The sequence below is a fragment of the Gopherus evgoodei genome, chromosome 3 (assembly GCF_007399415.2).
Source record: "Gopherus evgoodei ecotype Sinaloan lineage chromosome 3, rGopEvg1_v1.p, whole genome shotgun sequence".
Taxonomy (NCBI): domain Eukaryota; kingdom Metazoa; phylum Chordata; order Testudines; family Testudinidae; genus Gopherus; species Gopherus evgoodei.
The window spans coordinates 5,566,417-5,584,597 of NC_044324.1; the positions used below are offsets into that span (position 1 = coordinate 5,566,417).

General features: G+C 44.3%; 1 protein-coding gene across 1 annotated transcript; it reads left to right on the forward strand.

Moving 5' to 3' along the window:
- Positions 1–447: 447 nt before the first annotated feature.
- On the forward strand, positions 448–12,735 carry PTGES3 (prostaglandin E synthase 3). Its single transcript, XM_030554674.1, has 8 exons — positions 448–696; positions 8,183–8,296; positions 8,464–8,533; positions 9,236–9,334; positions 9,646–9,735; positions 10,624–10,686; positions 11,154–11,178; positions 11,774–12,735. Exons 1-8 carry the CDS (start codon positions 467–469, stop codon positions 11,791–11,793), a joined length of 711 nt encoding a protein of 236 aa, XP_030410534.1. The 5' UTR covers positions 448–466; the 3' UTR covers positions 11,794–12,735.
- The last annotated feature ends 5,446 nt before the right edge of the window (positions 12,736–18,181 follow it).

Here is an 18,181-nt window from a genome sequence, read left to right on the forward strand (position 1 = left end):
GAGGGGAGTGTCCCTCCACCTGGCCCTAGAGGAGCACTGCAGCCAGCAGCTGGTGGAGAAATGGGGGGGCCGAGGGGCTTCCAGCTCCTGTGGCCCCAGTGCCCAACCTCCCCCTGCCAGAGACACGCCCTTTCCTAGGGGCACCAGCAGGGACCAAGAAAACTACACGACCCAGCATCCTCCACTCGTTTCCATGGCAACCCTGGGCCGGGGAGCTGGGCAACAGCGGGAGGCATGGGCGCATGCGCCGCGCGTGGGACGGGGGCAAATCAGGAGACTCGAGAGGGAGCCTGCGCGCTGAGAAGATGGGAGATGCGCGTGCGCATTCCGGACGAGCCAGCCCTGGGCGCGCGCTCGCGCGGGCGCGCGTGGAAGGCCGAGAGCCGCGAGGCGGTTGGGACGCATGCGCTCTGCCTCCGGTAGGGCCCGCCTGGGCGCAAAGCGCGCCGAGGGAGCTGGCGTGCGCATGCGCCGCGGGGAGTGCGGCGAGAGGCGGGAGCGCGGGGTATTTTGCTGCGTCACCAGCGCCTGGAACAGCCGCCGTTGCCCGAGCGCGCGGTGCATTGTGGGTGCTAGGCCGAGCCCCGAGGAGCCGCCGCCGCCTCACGCTGGTCGGACCCGGTCCCTCCCGCCGCTCCCGAGAGCCCCGAGCCGGGACCCGCCTGACCCGGAGCCGCCCCTGCCGCCGTTCGCCATGTGAGGGGGGCGCGGATGAGGGCCGGGGCGGGGCGGCCTGTGGAGCCGGGGGAGGGGCCCGGCAAGGCCGCGGCGCTTGTGGGGGCGCTTTGGGGAGGCGGGCGCAGGGCTTCCGGGGGGCACGTGGGCCGGGGGGGTCAGAAGGGTGCAGGGCTTTTGGGGGGGCACGTGGGCCGGGGGGAGGAAGGCGCAGGGTGACTTTGGGGGGGCACGTGGGCCGGGGGGGGGTCAGAAGGGTGCAGGGTTTTCGCGGGGGGGCACGTGGGCTGGGTGGAGAGGAGGGTGCAGGAATTTTTGAGGAGGGTGCTGGTATTTGGGGGGGCACGTGGGCCGAGGCAGAGGGCATTTTGGCGGGGGGGAAGAGGGTGCAGGGATTTTGGGGGGCATGTGGCTTGGCGGGAGGAGGAGGACTCGGGGCTTTTGGAGGGTTCGGTGGGGGTGCAGGGCTGAGCAGCTCAGCTCTTTCGATGGGGTCACCTGTCTGGGGCTGGAAGAGGGTAATTGGGGAAGGGGAGGAGGAGAGGGACGCAGGCACTCTGGGTCCCTGCAGCCCAGGGGATGAGTAATAGAGCCAGAGGGGCTGGATGTAACCATAGCCTTTGTTTTTATTAAGGTGAGGTGTTGTCAGAGTTCCCAGGTTTCCTGTCTCTCCTAGGAGCACCTGAGCTTGTCACTCAATATGTAACAACACCCCCCCCCCCCGCTTTAAGAATTCAGGCAACAATCAGCCTCTGTGCTATCTATCAGCTTCCCCGTTTGAGGGATTGGCCATTTACCTTGCATTTCTGGAGTAGCAGCCCTCACTAATGTCCAAAACTAAGTATAAATGGGACACACAACAGCAGTTTCATTCCATTCTCTTCCTTACGAATTAAGAGAAACAAATGCAAGCCACTATATTAATGGTGTTGGCTGTTTAAGTTCTTTAATGTGTTAATCTTCTTATAAACCCACACTTCTCAACCAGCAAAATGTGACAGAAACTGAAACAAGAAACTGACTCTGCAGACCATGAACTAGTAATGCCATGGGGGATTGGGAGATAGGACTCTGAATTCTCTTTGCGGCTTGATTTCTGGCCTGCTTGTGACCTTGTTCAAGCTACTTCACTTATGTGACCATATTTCTCCTTCTGTCTGTAAAATGGAGACTTGAGAGGGTGTTGAGCCCAAACATTTGTAAAGTGGTACGGGCATTTATATTCCAAAGCAATGTAAAATGTTAGGTGCGTGCATATCCTAAAATAACTGAGATTCCCAACTACCATGTTACTCAAAAACTTCCTGAGTTGACTTCTGGTTGTGGCAATTGCAGCATAGAATTGCTTAGTTTTCCGGGTCTACATCATGGTACCAGACCAGGTGATGAATCTCTAGAACACAAATACAGGAATCCTCATAACTATTTTAATATATTTTAAATATGCTTATTGCCTTGTTTCTGGGTACACATGTAAAATAACTTGTAATAAAAGCTAGTTTCGTTACCTAAAACTAAATCCCACACTCACCAATGGACCAAAATACTCTTCGCTACTATCAGACCCTCCGGTAAATTCTTTGCTCACCAGACAAACTTTGCAGCATGTCAATAAAGTGTACCAACTCAGGCCTTGTTGGGGGAGAGTTACATGGTAGAGATCCCTTCACTGAAACCTAGACCTCCCATGACATTCAATACCAGGGAAAGAACAAGATAGCCTGACGGTTGATTTGAATTGTGGGAATTGATATATGGGAAAAGATTGTCTTGGTCGCTAGGACCCCCATTTATTTTAACACTTCCAAATCACTAGCAACCCCTTGAACTGCAAGTGCTGCTTTGAAGCACTGATATAATATACTCAATACAATTAACTTTGCTAAGCTGAGGAGTCACTGTGTTCTGCACCAGCTGTAGCTTCCAGGTGGCTTCCTGTGTGGTCTGATGTAGAACACCCTGCATTAATGCAGTGTGGAAGTGGCAGACAAGTATGGCTAATTTGGCTGGATTCCCATCAGATGGAAACTAGTGAAGAAGTCACTGTAAAGTAGGAATTAAGATGCAAGATGAGACATAGCACAGTGTGATGTGCTAGTCGCTTAGGTTAAACACATCAATTTACCAGACTGCTGAGGTGGTCTTTCATTATTTGAGAACAATGGCAACCAGAAGTGACTGCCTCTAATCTAATGCACTGTGGTCATAATTCTTAAGTAAATGAAACTTGTTTCCTTATGTGTGTGTTTCATCTGGTGGCAAAGAGCACCGGAATGTGAAATACAGGTAACTCCTATGGAGAAGAATGCTTATTGTAAGGAGCCAGCAAACACTTAACTCTGCTAAAGATACTACTTACTTTCTGGGTACGTGACAGTCATGTGTCATGGTATAAATTGTTTAAAATATTGGACAAACCTAATTGTGCATTTAGGACTTAACGAGAACTTGATGTGATAGAACTCTGCCTCATTCCTTGTAGCTCAAGTGACCACTTGACCAACTAGAAGCAATATTAAATGAACTTTTTCAGCCCTCATGGATGAAAGGTTGTTCTTGTGAGATGGACTTGGTTACATTGAGGGAAGAGAGGAAAATGGTAGGCTTTCATGATAATGCATGCAACTGGTGCCCTGGAGAATCCTGACCATATTTCTCCACTACTAGTCAGACAATGTGTCATGGTTAATGCTGCATAATGGTTAAATGCGGTGGAGTGATCTTACTGCACAAGTGCTCCATAAAGAATTTAGTCAACATGCAGACTTTATCGACGCTGTTGGTTCTCTTTTCTTCCAGGAATCTTAAAATAGAGACACAGTACTGCCTCGTCTGAAATTCCTGCTAGTAGTGCTGGTGCATCTTGCATTACTGTTTGCGTTATGAAATTCTGATTCCTGGCATATCATGTAGGGGCCTAAATTAAGGTTGCCATCAAACTTAGCCATCCAGATCAAGTTTTCAAAAATTAGGCTATCTGCTGGTCAGACTTCTAGAGCAGTTTAACCTGATTGCAGCAAGCCTTTTTGGGGGGAAGAAGAGAGTATGTAAATCTAAAAAGAGATACCTAGTATATTTCCTCTTGCTACTATCACCTCCTTTTCACATGGCTTAAATAATTGGGAAGGGAACCCCCATTTATTTCTAGGGTAATCTTTTAAACAGACTTAGGAAATACTGTATAGTGGTGTAGTACCTTATTCCTGTAAGACCTAGTTAATCTTGGCAAAGATGCTGAGGGCATGGCTTGTGTTTTTTGGATGTGTAGCTTGTTATATATGCATACAACTCTTAGGAGGCTGCTGGCACTGAAACTGCTTGCTGAATGTTAGTAGTGTTCAGCAAAACTCTTGCATTAGAAGAGAGATCACTGTCCCTTCTCTTGATGATGTAACAATAATGGGTGATAACTGATGTTTCGAGTTCCATGGAGTTGGATTTTCATATTCTCACCCAGCAGTATGGGAGATGACTAGCGTACATAGCATCCCAAGGCAGCAAGTCTGATGCCTGGGCTAGGCAAATAAAAGTGGAGCACACTTACCCTTGTCATTTTTTCACTACATGCCTTTAAGTCTTTGCAGAGTGAGACTTTTGTCAAATAAGGAATTAAAAATATTGAACTGGGGAAATAACCACTCTTCTTACTAAAGTTAGCCAGCATGGATCCTCGCAAATATGAAAGGAAACTTCTTGCCTTACGTACTATTTCTCAAATGTCACTAGAAGGAAGTTAGTCTTTCACCCAGTGGCTTGGAGTGGTTTGCTTATATTCAAACAACCCATCCAGGAATGGATTCTTTTTGCTCATTTGAAGACCACTGTTTGTGGTTGAGGGAACCTTTTAATTCCTACCTCGGCATTATTGGGTTATGTTCAATCCCAGAAAGATAGAACTAGACCTTAATGGAAACACTTTTTTCCTTTGGAGCATATGGAAACATAATTGTGAACCCAGTCGCCTTTGCTATCAAATCAGTCTTCGTAGAGCTGGTGCAAGAATTGCCAATAAAGTGGGTCTCTTCTGTGGTAGCAACTATTTGTGTATGGCTAGAAGCTATGTTTGGGATAGTATTCTGAGAATTTCAGAGTTCGCATTTTCCCCTATTGAGTTCCCCATCACCGCGAGCATATGCCTATTGCTTTAAAATCAGTGTGATTATGAATCAGATTTCATGCATTTTAATAAGTGAGACATGATAAAGGTTTTGATTAAAACCATGTCCACTAAAATAAGTCGACTCACTTAGCAACATAAAATCATTGTGCTACTGGAATACTCTCAAAATGGAACTTTACTGTGTTTTCAGATTTAACCTCTGAAGACAGACATCACAAACTAAAAGTTCAACAAAAATAAAATAAATGGTTTCCCTTTTACAAACATCATTTCTTTCCTTCAAGCTTCTTATCCTTGGTTTCCAGTATAATCAGAGTAGCACTTGAATAGTTTTAGGTAGACTCCACTGCAGTAGCTGGACAGAAGCATACTAGAGCTATATGTGCAGAACAGCTCTTTACTCTTTCTGGCAAGAGTGAAATTAAACACTGAAACACTGCCTTTAGTGTGCTGGGAAAACCATCTGACCGTAACCCTGAAAATTCTGTTCATAAAAAACTTACAGAACCTACTGAACCTTGCATTATAAGATGGATGGAGAAAATCACTTGCTAAATGTGTAATGGTGCGTGTAAACGTACTTGGCTATTGGTTTTGTGTCAAATATTGCAGAATACTTCATGCTTGACTCAGTCAATTGAGAGTTTGAGTCAGAATTTCTCAGAAGCTTTACCTTTCAGAAGTGTAGCAGTGGGCTGTTGAAATAGTCAGAGTACTTGTCTTTGTTTTAAGATTCCCTTTTTGGCATGTTATTGCAGTGCTTTAACATGTAGAGCTGGACTGCAAAGCATCTTGTTATCAATCCCTCCATGTAATGGCAGGAAAAAGCTAGTATCCCACACATTCATATCTCTTTACATATTGTACATACAAAGTGCAAATACCCATTCTTTCAGATGCAGCTGAATGCTCTAGACTTGTGTAGTATTAATCATTTTTAGCCAGTATATTGAGGTAGTCAGAATTTTATGTTAAAGAATAAAATCTTGAGACCACTTAAAATGTTTGACATTGGAACAATGTACTGAACTCATGAGCAGGGCTGTATTTGCGTTCCATCATTGTGGTTCTCTGTATCTGAGATCTGCCCTTAACATTATAAATGGGTTACTACTATCCTACCTCCCAGGTCTCTGGAGGAAGGTATCCCAAAATCCATTGCACCTTGTGTTTGTGGCAACAGTAGCTTATGCAAAGTAGGGTGACTAGTCTTACCTCCAGAATGCAGAAATTCAGTTATCCGGCCTGGCTTGCGTGTCAGCTGTACTGATCTGTCAGTTTTGCTGGGGAGAATGCAACTGGGCATACTGAACCATGTTAGCTGTACCTGTCACATGAGTATGCCGACACTTAACACTGTCCTGCTTCTGGTAGAAATGGGACTTTTACTTGTGCACGCTTGTAGTGTTAGCAAGATGTGGGGAAGACAAGGGATTTCCACTCTAGTTCTGTGATACTGACACATGTGGAAGGTGCGTGCTTGTGCAGTTATCTTTTTAGTGACTCACTAGGTCGCAAGTGGTTGTCTGTCCAATTCTCTCTCTTCTTCCCCACACCCCTCCTTCAGTTAGTGTGGTTCTATTTGGCAGTGTAACCAGGACTTAGGCATGGCTAACACTTGGCTAAGGCCTTGGATTCAGATGGGAACAACCACATCGTGCTGCAAAAGACCCTGTCTGTCTTGTAACATCATTGAACTTGCAGTGCGGGTGAAACCAACAAGTGCCATTAAATCATATTCACTCAATTATTTTAAAGGTACTGAGATCAAATCTACCCACTTCCTGCTTAATATAAAACCAACTAGTGATAACTTCAGTATAAGGCAATTTTCAAGTCTTGTTTGTTCCCCCAACACTAGACACATACAAGGAATCAGTTTGGAGCTGATGTTACAAATCTATAGGAGAGGCAACTGAACTTTTAGGGGCTTAAAAACCTTGACAGCAAAGCTAATAAATTGATTTGTATAAAGTCTGTCACCTGAAAGAATGCTGTTTTACAAGCTTCGCTTCCTGGGCACCTGAATACAGCCGCCTATGGGATGCAGTGGGGTGTCCATTCTGCACCAAAAGCATTGATTACTCTAGAGCAGGGGAAAGCTACTGAGAGAAATAAGGAGGAAGAATCTAATTACCCAGGTCAGAATTTGTCCAGGACATTGATACCGCTGTTTGTACCGCTAGTGATACAAGATCTTGATGGACCTTTATGTGATCAGGGCTTCAACTTTACAAAAAGCAGTAGATCTCTTTTGTACTGTCCTGGGGCATTGGTTTACCACCTACTGAGTTGTCAAGCGCATATACTGTTGCACCTGTGTTCTGTGGAGCCTCTATAGAGAGCTGAGCAAGTCTGTATCCTACTTAGGCTGAGATCTGACATGGTCAGCTCAAAATGATACAATTCCTAGAGACTTGTCATGGATGCCCCATTGTATTTTACTTAGTTTAACTTTTGGTAATTACATGGCTCCTGCCCACTCTCCACTTTTAGCATACAGTAGTTTGGAGCTAAGGGATAACTTTTATAGGAACGGTTTTATAAATAAAGTGAAGTGTATGTCTAACTCCTAATAAATCTCAGCACCTTTAAATAGCAGTGAGATTTTTTTGTTTCCTCATTGCTAAGTCTGAAAGACTACTCTCCTTTAAACTGTCTAAGAGCCTGTTTACAAACCTGTTCACTTGCTGGCAATTTCTAATGGCATTCACATGCAAATGTAACTGGGCTTACTCTTCCTTACCTGTTCATCTTCATGAATTTGAGTTTTCTGATTACTGTTCTATTTCATACAGTTTTTAACTAGAGAACTTGCTTCAAAACTGATATATATATTCAGTCTGGCTAAATAGGAACCACTGGCCTTAACGAGAAGTCAAAGGTACTGGAGTAGCGTATCAGCCAAGAGGGCTCTGATTGCCTTAAGTGTATGATCTCTCCATTCCATTTCATTATCTGTGATAACCTTTAAGCATTCAAGGAGTGTTACCACTTTGCAATGCTTTTGGGGATTATACACTGAGTAATTTTCTATTCTCTCTTCAGCCTCTATCTACTCTTCAACCTAAGCCCCATTTGGGCTGCTACTTGTATTGTACTAAGCTGCTTATTGCAGTTCATCTCATAACTGCAAAGACAACTTTCCCTTGCTGATGAAAGTTGCCTTTATTGCAGTGAAAACTAGACAGATACTATTAAAGCTGTTTGGAAGGGGGAGGTGCGCATACAGTGGCAATGTCCACCCTTGAATCTACTAGCAGACTAGGACAGCCGAGCTGTGGTACACTCTATCTTAAAATTAAGAAATAATCCTTTTTAACATTGAGAATTAAATGGCACAAGTTTTCAGTTTTGATCTAATTCTCTTAATTGGTCTGTTTCTAGGCAGCCTGCTTCTGCAAAGTGGTATGACCGAAGGGACTACGTCTTTATTGAATTTTGCGTTGAAGACAGTAAAGATGTTAATGTAAATTTTGAAAAATCCAAACTTACATTCAGGTAAATAACTAAGGTCATTGTCAAGTGGAAGAGAAATTTCAGTATCTAAATGCTGATCTGACCCTTTTTCTAACTAAATAGCATGTACCTTTATTTTATTGCAACTATCTTTGCTTTGAAACTTTTCAGTCCAGCTACATAATTAGCTTAATTCTTTTCTCTTACAGTTGTCTTGGTGGAAGTGATAACTTTAAGCATTTAAATGAAATCGATCTTTTTAATTATATTGATCCAAATGTAAGTATTTTCTGAACTTTTATCCCCTCTACCTACAAGAAAAAGGGACCCTAAACATATGAGGTACTTGGATACTATGGGTAATGAGCCCCGTTAGTAACTTAATGTACTTATGAAATTTGTCTGAGAAAGGGATCTCTGGTCCTTCCTCTCTGCTACCTGAAGAGTGGCCTGTCAAAATCTGCTCCTGAGTACTTACTGATTGCACTTCTGTGTGCTTCTCACCACTGTTCTTGCACGTCCTATTTTTAGCACTTGTCTTTCTCAATGGACCAAACACACACACCGTCAGCATCATTGCGCCTCTTAGAGCAGGTATTTTTACTAGCTTGTAAAATGGTGCTGTGCAGGAGTGTGGGGTTTCAGTCTTGGATGGATAATGACTTTTTGCAGTCCCTTCCCCAGTTTGAATGCTGTGGCTAGTCCAAAATTTGGGGGAGATTATTTTGGTACATACTAGATCACAGTGCAGTGTTCCATAGACACTTCTGTAGACATTGGTGATCTATTCAAGTATTCTTTGTAAGGAGTATTCATGCCACATGACAGGAGGCAGCTACTGTATATACTTCATTCTTCCTCTCAAGCATAACTGAGCGGTGACCTCTCAGATGGGTGGGTGAATGCACATGTATACATTTTAATGAAGTTGCTCCTATCTTCTGACACTACCATTTTAATACGACAATTCTTTCATTCCAGGAATCCAAGCATAAAAGAACAGACAGATCTATCTTGTGTTGTTTAAGAAAAGGAGAATCTGGCCAGTCATGGCCAAGGTTAACAAAAGAGAAGGCAAAGGTACTCTTCCATTCTGTGGGGTGGGGGGTTTTTCCCCATCATACTCATGGAAGCAGTGATTGCTCCACTCAAATTATGGAAAGTCCATATGTCATGCCAGACGATGAGCAGGTCGAGCGTTTACTTTGTGCTTTGTAGTACCTACCAGGTCATTCAGCCCCTCTCCAAACAAAATAGCAACATCTCGCAGAACCAGCCTACGTTTTCCCTAATATGAGGGAAAACGTTTCCTGTTTGTTTCCTCTACCCCCCAACACAACCCTGGAACAAATTTGTCCCTCAAGGAGATAACTCTTTGTATTGCTATGTAGCTCAACTGGCTCAGTGTGGATTTCAACAACTGGAAAGACTGGGAAGATGATTCAGATGAAGACTTGTCCAATTTTGATCGCTTCTCTGAGGTGAGGGAAGAGGAGAACCCAGAAGCCTGGGTTCCATTTTGGGGTCTTGTTTGCCTAGCTACCAGTTATTGCTTGCAATCAGACCTCTTCAATTGTCTTACCAGACCAGGTGGCTCCTTGGCCATCAGTACCAATGCAAACTCATTACACATTCAACTCCAGCTGTTGCCAGCGCCAAATGGGGAACTTGGCAGGTTCCAACTAGAGCAAAACAATTTTAGAATTGTAGCAACTTCATACATAATATATATAGTTGATCATAGTCTGTATATTAAAAAAAAAACCCACTTCATTGGCTGCTGCTTCTGTATGTTGACTCTTTCCTTATGATGATCTCTAATTGCACTTTGAAGAACTGGGTTTAGTGCAAAGGGAGGCCTGCACAGCTCTCCGAAGCAGTAGAGAAAGTGCACACAGGTTGTGCTAGAAGGCATGTCTTCTCCAGAGCAGAGACTGCCAGTTCTGAGCTGTGCAATAGGGGTAGGGGATGCTGTGGACTCTGAGATTACCAGCTTTATTTGTGCTTGTGGCAAACCTATTCTTAACATGGCTCTCCAGAGGTAGAGGGCAGCTGATGCATTAATTTGACTTTCCATCAGATTGAGATGCAGTTAATTTAAAAACAAAATTTTGTGTGTTGAGATTTATACTAATCTAGCTACTCTGCATTCTTCTTTGGGCTCTTCCCATGAAATATTCTTAATGAAGAGGCAGTAACTACTGCATGTGTTTATAAAGGCTTTTACAGAAAGCACAATGGAGAATGATCAAGTGGAACAGGGTTCTGATAATTGGGACTGGTTTTAGACTTGGAATGCAGTATTCCTTGGGCTTTATAAAGAGAGTGAGGTAAAGTCTCTAATTTAACACTAGTTCCCTTTATAACAGATGATGAACAACATGGGCGGAGATGAAGATGTAGATTTGCCAGAAGTAGATGGAGCAGATGATGTAAGTAGTTTAGTTTATGGGGATTTCTTAAAGGGTTAAGTTTTCAGCAGATATGTCAAGGCTTGCTCAGGTCAACTTGTATCCCCACTTGAGAATTCTTAGAAGCTTCACTAACTGGAAGCAGGGGCTGTGTCTGGACTCCTGCTCTTCCTTTCCTTTGTGCACGAACAGTACATCAGATTTGGAAAAACCTACTTTTGTGTCCTCTGCAGTGACCTCAATGGTAGTGGCTTTACCACTGCAGCCGTTGTGCTCGAGCCAGCCTTGCCAAACCTGCAGCTGTGGTTCTCGGTAATTCTGCCTTGAAGCATGTACCAGAGGTAGAGTCCTTCCTGAAGGACGTCAGAGTAAATCTGATCAATAGGGTGTCTTAAACATCCTCACTATGAAGTTTAGTGGTCAGGGCAGAAGGAGCAGCTTCAGGACCTACCTGACTTATTTTCCAACTTTTTTTTTTCTTTCTCCAGGATTCACCGGACAGTGATGATGAAAGTAAGTTAATTTAGCATGCAAATTTGGTTCTGAGCACTAGTCTTGCATAAGCTTTGTTTCACCCGAAGTAGGACAGTCTTGAGGAGAGCTTGCCAGCACTGTGTTGTGCTGCGTGTCGCCACAAGTCACTGTGTTCTAGTTAGTCTGCAGTGTGTACTCGGTGCAGGTCTAACTCTTCACACCTGTCATCTAGGCAGTGTGGTCTGATGGACTGTCCAGTGCAGAGTCATAAACTTTCTGAAGAGCTGCAAGTGTCACTTCTGAGCTTTGCAGATTGTTGCAGTCCCAACAACAATTGTTGAGGCTGGAGACTAATTTGCATCTCATGCGTGGTGCTATGTAGATGCTAATTGACTGAAGTCTTGTATTTCATGCAGCAGTTACCAGGACTTGTTCTCAAGTTCTGCACATATTTGAGAACCTAACTTGTCTTTGCACCAGTGGACAAACTAGCAAAAGCATTCTTAGAAAATTGCACTGCATGCGCCTTAGACTGGTGCAGGGATCGTGTCTGTACAGCCCGTAGTGCAACAGGTTCTAGGTAATCTGTGTTCAAAACAAAACCCAGACACTAACACACTAACTCTATCCCCAGAAATGCCAGATCTGGAGTAAGGAGAACTGTCGTCTTCAGGGTTTGGGGAAAGAACTTCATCACAACATTTCATAACCGAAGAATTCCTGAGTTGATCGTGCTAAAGGCAGATGCTGCATCCTTTAACCCATGTTCAGTCTGTTTTATATGGTTTCACTGATGGTTGGTGTGTACCATTGTTCAGGGCAGTCTTAAGCCCCATGAGGCAATAATGTTATGCGGGAAAGTTGTTTTTTTTTTTTTTTTTTTCCAGACTTCCAAAAAACAATTGAGATGTAGGCAATCGCTGCAAAACAAGTTGCAATAAACAGGGCTTGGAGCCTCCTTGCCTCGTCATAAGACATAATTGCAATGGGAAAATTCTCAATTTACAGGAAGTGGTAAATTAGCATTTTTCCCCTCACAGTGTGGACTGCAGATCATTTAAAATTTCAGATTTTTATACCTGGAACTCAACTGACTGAAACAATGTTTTAATTGGCTTACAAAATGAAACTGGTAACATGCTATACCTCTGCGGTGTCTTCAGGTGTATTCCACTAAAGTTTTAATAAAAAGGAAAAAAATTGCTTCACTTTGTTGTATTTAATCACTAGTTAGTGTTCCAGATGTATCCTTGCTAAAACTAATGAACCCCTAACTTAAATGGGTGAGGCCTGTACATTTGGTATTGTTTGACCCTCAAGCTTTTACATCTCTTAGTACAGAGGGGTGAAAGTGGCTGGCTGTACATTGTTGCTTGTCAATCTGTACATTTAGACCAAATTGTATTTGCACTGTTGGTATGGAAACAAGTGACAAAACGTTAATACACTATTGGGTTTTTGTTTCATTTATTTTGACCAGCTTATTACAAGACTGAAAAACCTCAATCTGTGTTAAGAGCAGAGGGGATTTTTTTTTTTTCAAATGTCTACATTCTTTCTAATAAACTGTTGAAGACTCCATGGCTGTCCTTTTAACTGTCTGGTTGACTGTAACTTCATGTATTCTTACTATTTTCTGGAATGGATTTTTTTTAGTTGGAATACTAGTGGGGGGTTATTTCAGCTGTTCGAAGGAGGCAAGTTGTAATGTTCCCAGCAAACCTTCAAAAAAAAGTGGATCTGTAATTGAAAATTGTAGGTGCACTTTGACAACAGTTTAAAAAAGAAAAGTGTTGTGATTTGACTAAAATAAAACAATGTTTTGTCCTCCTCCTAAAATCTTTGAGCTTTTTAGTTCCCTTAAGTGGCTCTTGGGCTTTTTCAGACTGCTGGGTGTATTTGTTCATGATTTCGTTATGTTCTGCCTGACTCCCAAGTGGAAAGCTCTGCACAGTTACGGCTGAAGTGTGCTGCTACTGATGCAAAGAGGCTCTGAAGTAGTATCTAGTGCAGGCTGTAGTACCCACCCTAGCCTTGCTGCCATGCTCATGTGTGTTCCATAACTCTAGCTTGGTGGTCTTTCCGTACATCTCTGGTGTATTTATGAACGGTCGTCAATTAACTCACCTGACACGGGCTGGGTCTCCATGAAGATGGCTCCTTCTGCTGAACAGTCTTGCCATGAGTTGGTCCCTGCATGCAGGAACCGGAGCCTGCAAACATTTAGCCTTTCTCAAGCTCCAGCTATGGGAATTAGGGAACAGTCTGGTATTGCTTAATCTACAAGTCTTTTTGTTAGAATCAAAAAAGCACGTTTGTCTTCTGAGCAGTTTCTCCTTTCCCCAGCAGGAGGCTCCTGCTTTGTACTTTTCCTCAAAGCAAGATTCCTTCCAGCGGGATCATTATTAAGGGTCGGTCTACACTCTAGCTGGGCCGCTGCAGTTTTAGCCCTTCAGTGAAGACGGTACTATGTTGTCAGGACAGCGTCTCCCATCAGCACGGTTAATCCACCTCCGTTGACATAGGGCCGTCTACAGCACAGTTAGGTCAGTCTAATCGCATCACTCCCCGGCTGTGGATTTTTCACAGCCCTGCACAACAGTTATACCCATGTAAGTGCATAATGTCGACATGGCCTAACAATTCAGAGCTAAAGGTGCAGAAGCCCAGAAGCAACTTCAGTACGCGCAGGCGTGTGTGCTGCTCACCTACCGCAAACTGCAGGGCTGCACCATTAGAATCTGGGGGCTCTGCGCATCTCCATGCCTTTAGCAGAGTGAAGGCCATAGAAGGGAGAAGATGGATACAAATTGATCACCTCTGTTGCCTCTTGATCTTCATTTAACCCCCCTTGGTGCTGGCCTTTGCCTTGATGCTACCTGAAGAGAGAGGAGCAGTGAGTGCCAAAAGACACTGAGGAGTGGGCCAGGCTCACCCTTAGAGGAAAGGAGATTTCCTGGCCAGGTAAGCCTTTAGAAAGGAGTCACTTGTGCCTGTCAGATGTAAGCAGGAACAGCCCTGTGTGCATCGTTCTAGTCTCCTCTGCTTTGTTAATAAGCTTGTGCTGGGTACAAGAACATTAATAGAACTGTGGAGGCAGGACTGATGCCAGCTGCTGCTACCTGACAATAGGTACAGCAAAGAACATTGCTCAACACTTACGGCTTCACCTGGTACCTTCTGCAGAACAGGAGCCCTCTGGCTTATTCCTGGCCCAACATAAATTGGGCTTCATGCAACTAATACTAAGACCTGACCCTGCTTGTTCAGGTTTTGTCATAGTTCTGTTATTGTCCCTATATGCTGCTGTAGTCTCAAGCAGTGTGTCCCCCTGCTCATCAGGGATGTCTACTTAAGCAACTTCCCTTTTAAAGGGGTCCTAAATATTATTAGTAATAGCTGACTGTTGTCCAGCTCCTATGTCTCACTTAGGCACCAAATTACCTGTTTCAATAGAGACACTGCCAGTTGAGGGCAATTGCCTAAACCCCTGCATTAAATAAAAATGCCTGGAAAAGAACTGGGCTATCTAGAGAAAGGGAGCAGATGCAGAGAGGGTGAATGGTCCTTGGGTGCTAGATGTGTGCCTGCCTCGAGCACCGTTGCCAGAGATTGTTTTTCCTGCAGTGGTACCCGCTGGGCTGATCCGAGCGCCCTCTGTTGCTACGTGTGTTGATGTAAAAGGAGTGTATGACCCCCCTTTCCCCCCCCCAACCCTCTTCAGTTCCTTCTTACTGCCAATGATGGTTGTCAGCGATTCCAGACTTGAGGGAAGAGCTTGTCACTCTGGTATATATCCTGTTGTTAGAAGTTAGTTAACTAGTTGTAGTTGGCCTTAAGTAGTTCTTAGTGCTAGGTTTTCATTTTAGGACTTTTGACCAATTTTTCTCTCAGTACTGGAACGATACCTTGTGCTGGGATTTAGGCCCTGCCGGCAGCCCCCTGCCGCCCTAGTTATGTGTGGGAGAATCCCACGTTGGTGACAAATGCCACATTTGTTAAGGATTCAAGCCCTGCTCACAGGAGAGCAATGGTGAGCCTCAAGTGCTGCGTATAGAAGCTCCATTTGAGTCATGTCATGGGAAAAGCCGCTCAGATGAATTGAGTTTGTTGTCTCCAGGCAAAGTTAGGTCAATTGTGCGCGTGTTTATGTAAAAGGCAGTACCAGAGTTGTCTGTCCAAATTAATAAATTCTTTCCTACGATGTGGAGGAGGAAGGCTGAGCAGGCTAACTATACTGCTCTTAACTTCCTGATATTTATATGAGCCTTAAGACAACCGGAGACCCTTAGCCTGCAGGGACCCCATATGATCTCCCCAACCCTGTGAGGACACATCAGGGAAACAAAGGGGACCCCCAGGCTGACCTGGAGAGGATCCATTCACCGATCCAGAGACAACAAAATGAACACTGGCAGTCGAACCGCTCTGTCCAAATGGTGACACTTCGGGGTAGACACTGAAGCTAGTCGTGCCAACCTACATCAGTATGTGCTGCCACGTGACCCAGGAGACAGGCAGCTGCATGCTGGGGTGAGGGGGTATGTTTTGAACTGCAACCCTTGGTCCCCTAACAGCTGGAACCTGGATTACAGTAGAAAGTTTTTTGTGGAGTCTGACTGCCCCGATGAACTCAGCTCTCTCCGTACGGGTTTTAGCATTGGTTTGCCTTGGTTTACGGGGAGTCCTAGCGGGTCAAGCTGTGGCTACACTGAATAATGCTCAAGTATCTGGTTTGTGGTTAGCAAATACTGGGCTGCACCCTTCCTAGAAGCGAGTGCAAAGCAAACCAAGCAGAGTGGTAGTGGTCTATCCTCTGAGGAACTTACGGCTGAGGGAGGGAACGAAAGCACCAAAGTGACAACGGGCAGAGATGATTTTTTCTACTTTCCAAAAGGGTGTCCCAAAAGTCCTCCAAAGGGACTGCGTCCTCTTGGGCCAGTTAAACTCGGAGCGATGTGAGCTGCTGACTGTGGCCGATAGAGGGGATGACAGGTAGGTATAGGTCCTGGATGGTGCGGGGGGATGCCAGGAGAGGTATGACCTGTTTAATGGTAACAGAGTTCATTTTAGATTCTATTAACTGCTGTTTTCAGTCCATAGGAGCTTGAGTGTGAGTCCACGGGAGTGTGTGCTCGCTGCAGTTCTTTCTGTGAGGTGGTAAATATGAAACAGTGGTGATCAGGCTCCAGGCATATGCAAAATCCTTCATAAAGCCCTTCTATTGTCCCCTGCCCCCCACAGCTTGAAAACACCGCATGCCCTACTGTAAACATGAGGGAGAAGACAAAAAGGATACAGCAGTTTGTGTACCTAGGGATACATAAACCACCCCGCTGCCAAGGCTGAGTCACGAGTCTAGAGTGATACTAAAAAGGGCTAAATAACTTTTAACAAGTTGGTGGGCTGTTACTCGTGCTCATCTGACTAGTTTAAACTGTCAATTGCTAGAGGGGGCCCATGGCCTTGATGGGGATTCATTCCATTGAGTTCAGTGTACTCCAACTCCGGCCCTTCATGCATTGTGCTTATCTCCTATAACAAGACAGCTCAGCACTGGCTCCAGTATGTGCTGCTCCTTGTTGATCTCTGCTCAAAGCGTATGGTGGTGGAGTGAGTGTACCTGGGCCTAGGGGGTGGAACAGGCATCCCTGTTTCAGAAATGTAGGGTGGCTCGAAATGCTGGCTGGCAGTGCTAATTTTAGCTCTGCACTTTAGCAGGATCTATTGATAGCTATGCCAGCCTCGCTCAGAAGAAAGTTCGCTTAATGGACTGTTAGAGGAGGCGTAAGGATTGACCGAGTTACAAAATAACACGTCAACGGAGGACAAAGAGGCACAATCCACAAGCTCCTGTGACAGCAGACTTACCTTTCGGTCCGTTTATCAAAGTGGCTGCATTTCCTGTTTCAGGGCAGGCTAAACAATAGACAAGCAAAGAGAATCAATCTGCAGCCAGAGGAGTTTAATAAATAAACAAATCTTTTAATTACCAACCTTGTAAAACTCCCAGGAAAATTACCAGTCTGGGCACAAGATCTTTGTTCTACCGTAGCACAATGAAGGATAATGAAAAAACTAATATTCGACTCATCCCTCCAGAATAATCATCTCAGACAAGCAGATTGTTTTTCCAGGCTGCTCTAGTGTCTTTATTTCATGCACAGGGGTCAGCGTTAAGGATCTCATGAACGTTCTGTTTACTCTAAAGCCCTTGATGTTCATCTAAAATTAGGCTTGGAAGAATTGGATTTTTATTGGTAAATGTTGGTTTCACTGCATGCCAACAAAGCAGCAAAAGACATTTTTCCCTTGATCATTGAAATTCACAGAGAGGCAATGTAAGGAAAATGCTGCTTGAGAACCTCAGCTTTTGATTTAAGGAGACCTGCTTTGTATATTTTGACATGTGATGTTGACATGTTCTAATCATAAAGACTGAACTTTTTGATTCTCACCCTCTACTATCGTTACATTTAGAATAAATGAAAATTTTAAAATCCATAATTTTGCACTACTGTAAAAATTAAAAATAACTGAAAAAATGCTTAAATGTCTTGAAATTAATTAATAATATGAAATTCTGCACACCCTGATCAAAATTAATATGGATTGGTGCTGGTAAGAATTATGGTCCCCAGTTTGGTAATGAGCTTCTTGTGGGAGCATCTCATAGTTAAAAGGCAGGAGTGGGGACACCTGATTTCTACTGAAATTGATGTACTCTGCCACTTAGCAAAGTGTCTCTCAGCACATCAGTTGCCCCAGCTGTAAAATAGGGAATAATAAACTACCTCCATGCTGGGGATGTGAAGAAAGCTCTTCTAAGGGCTGGTTATTTTAGCTGGCCTTCCTATCATATAAGTGCATTGGGGTTAGTGTGACCAGATGTCCTGATTTTTGAGTCTTTTTCTTATATCAACTCCTATTGCTGATCTCATAGAGCTGGAAGGGACCCTGAAAGGTCATTGAGTCCAGCCCCCTGCCTTCACTAGGCAGAACTAAGTACTGATTTTGCTCCAGATCCCTAAGTGGTCCCCTC

What these genes read in the sequence shown, in the direction of transcription:
- PTGES3 (XM_030554674.1), top strand. Translation starts at nt 467, where the DNA reads ATGCGCCGCGGGGAGTGCGGCGAGAGGCGGGAGCGCGGGGTATTTTGC. An exon ending in TTAATTATATTGATCCAAAT is followed by an intron (nt 8,534 to 9,235) that starts GTAAGTATTTTC and finishes CTTTCATTCCAG; the next exon opens with GAATCCAAGCATAAAAGAAC. An exon ending in ACCGGACAGTGATGATGAAA is followed by an intron (nt 11,179 to 11,773) that starts GTAAGTTAATTT and finishes CTCTATCCCCAG; the next exon opens with AAATGCCAGATCTGGAGTAA.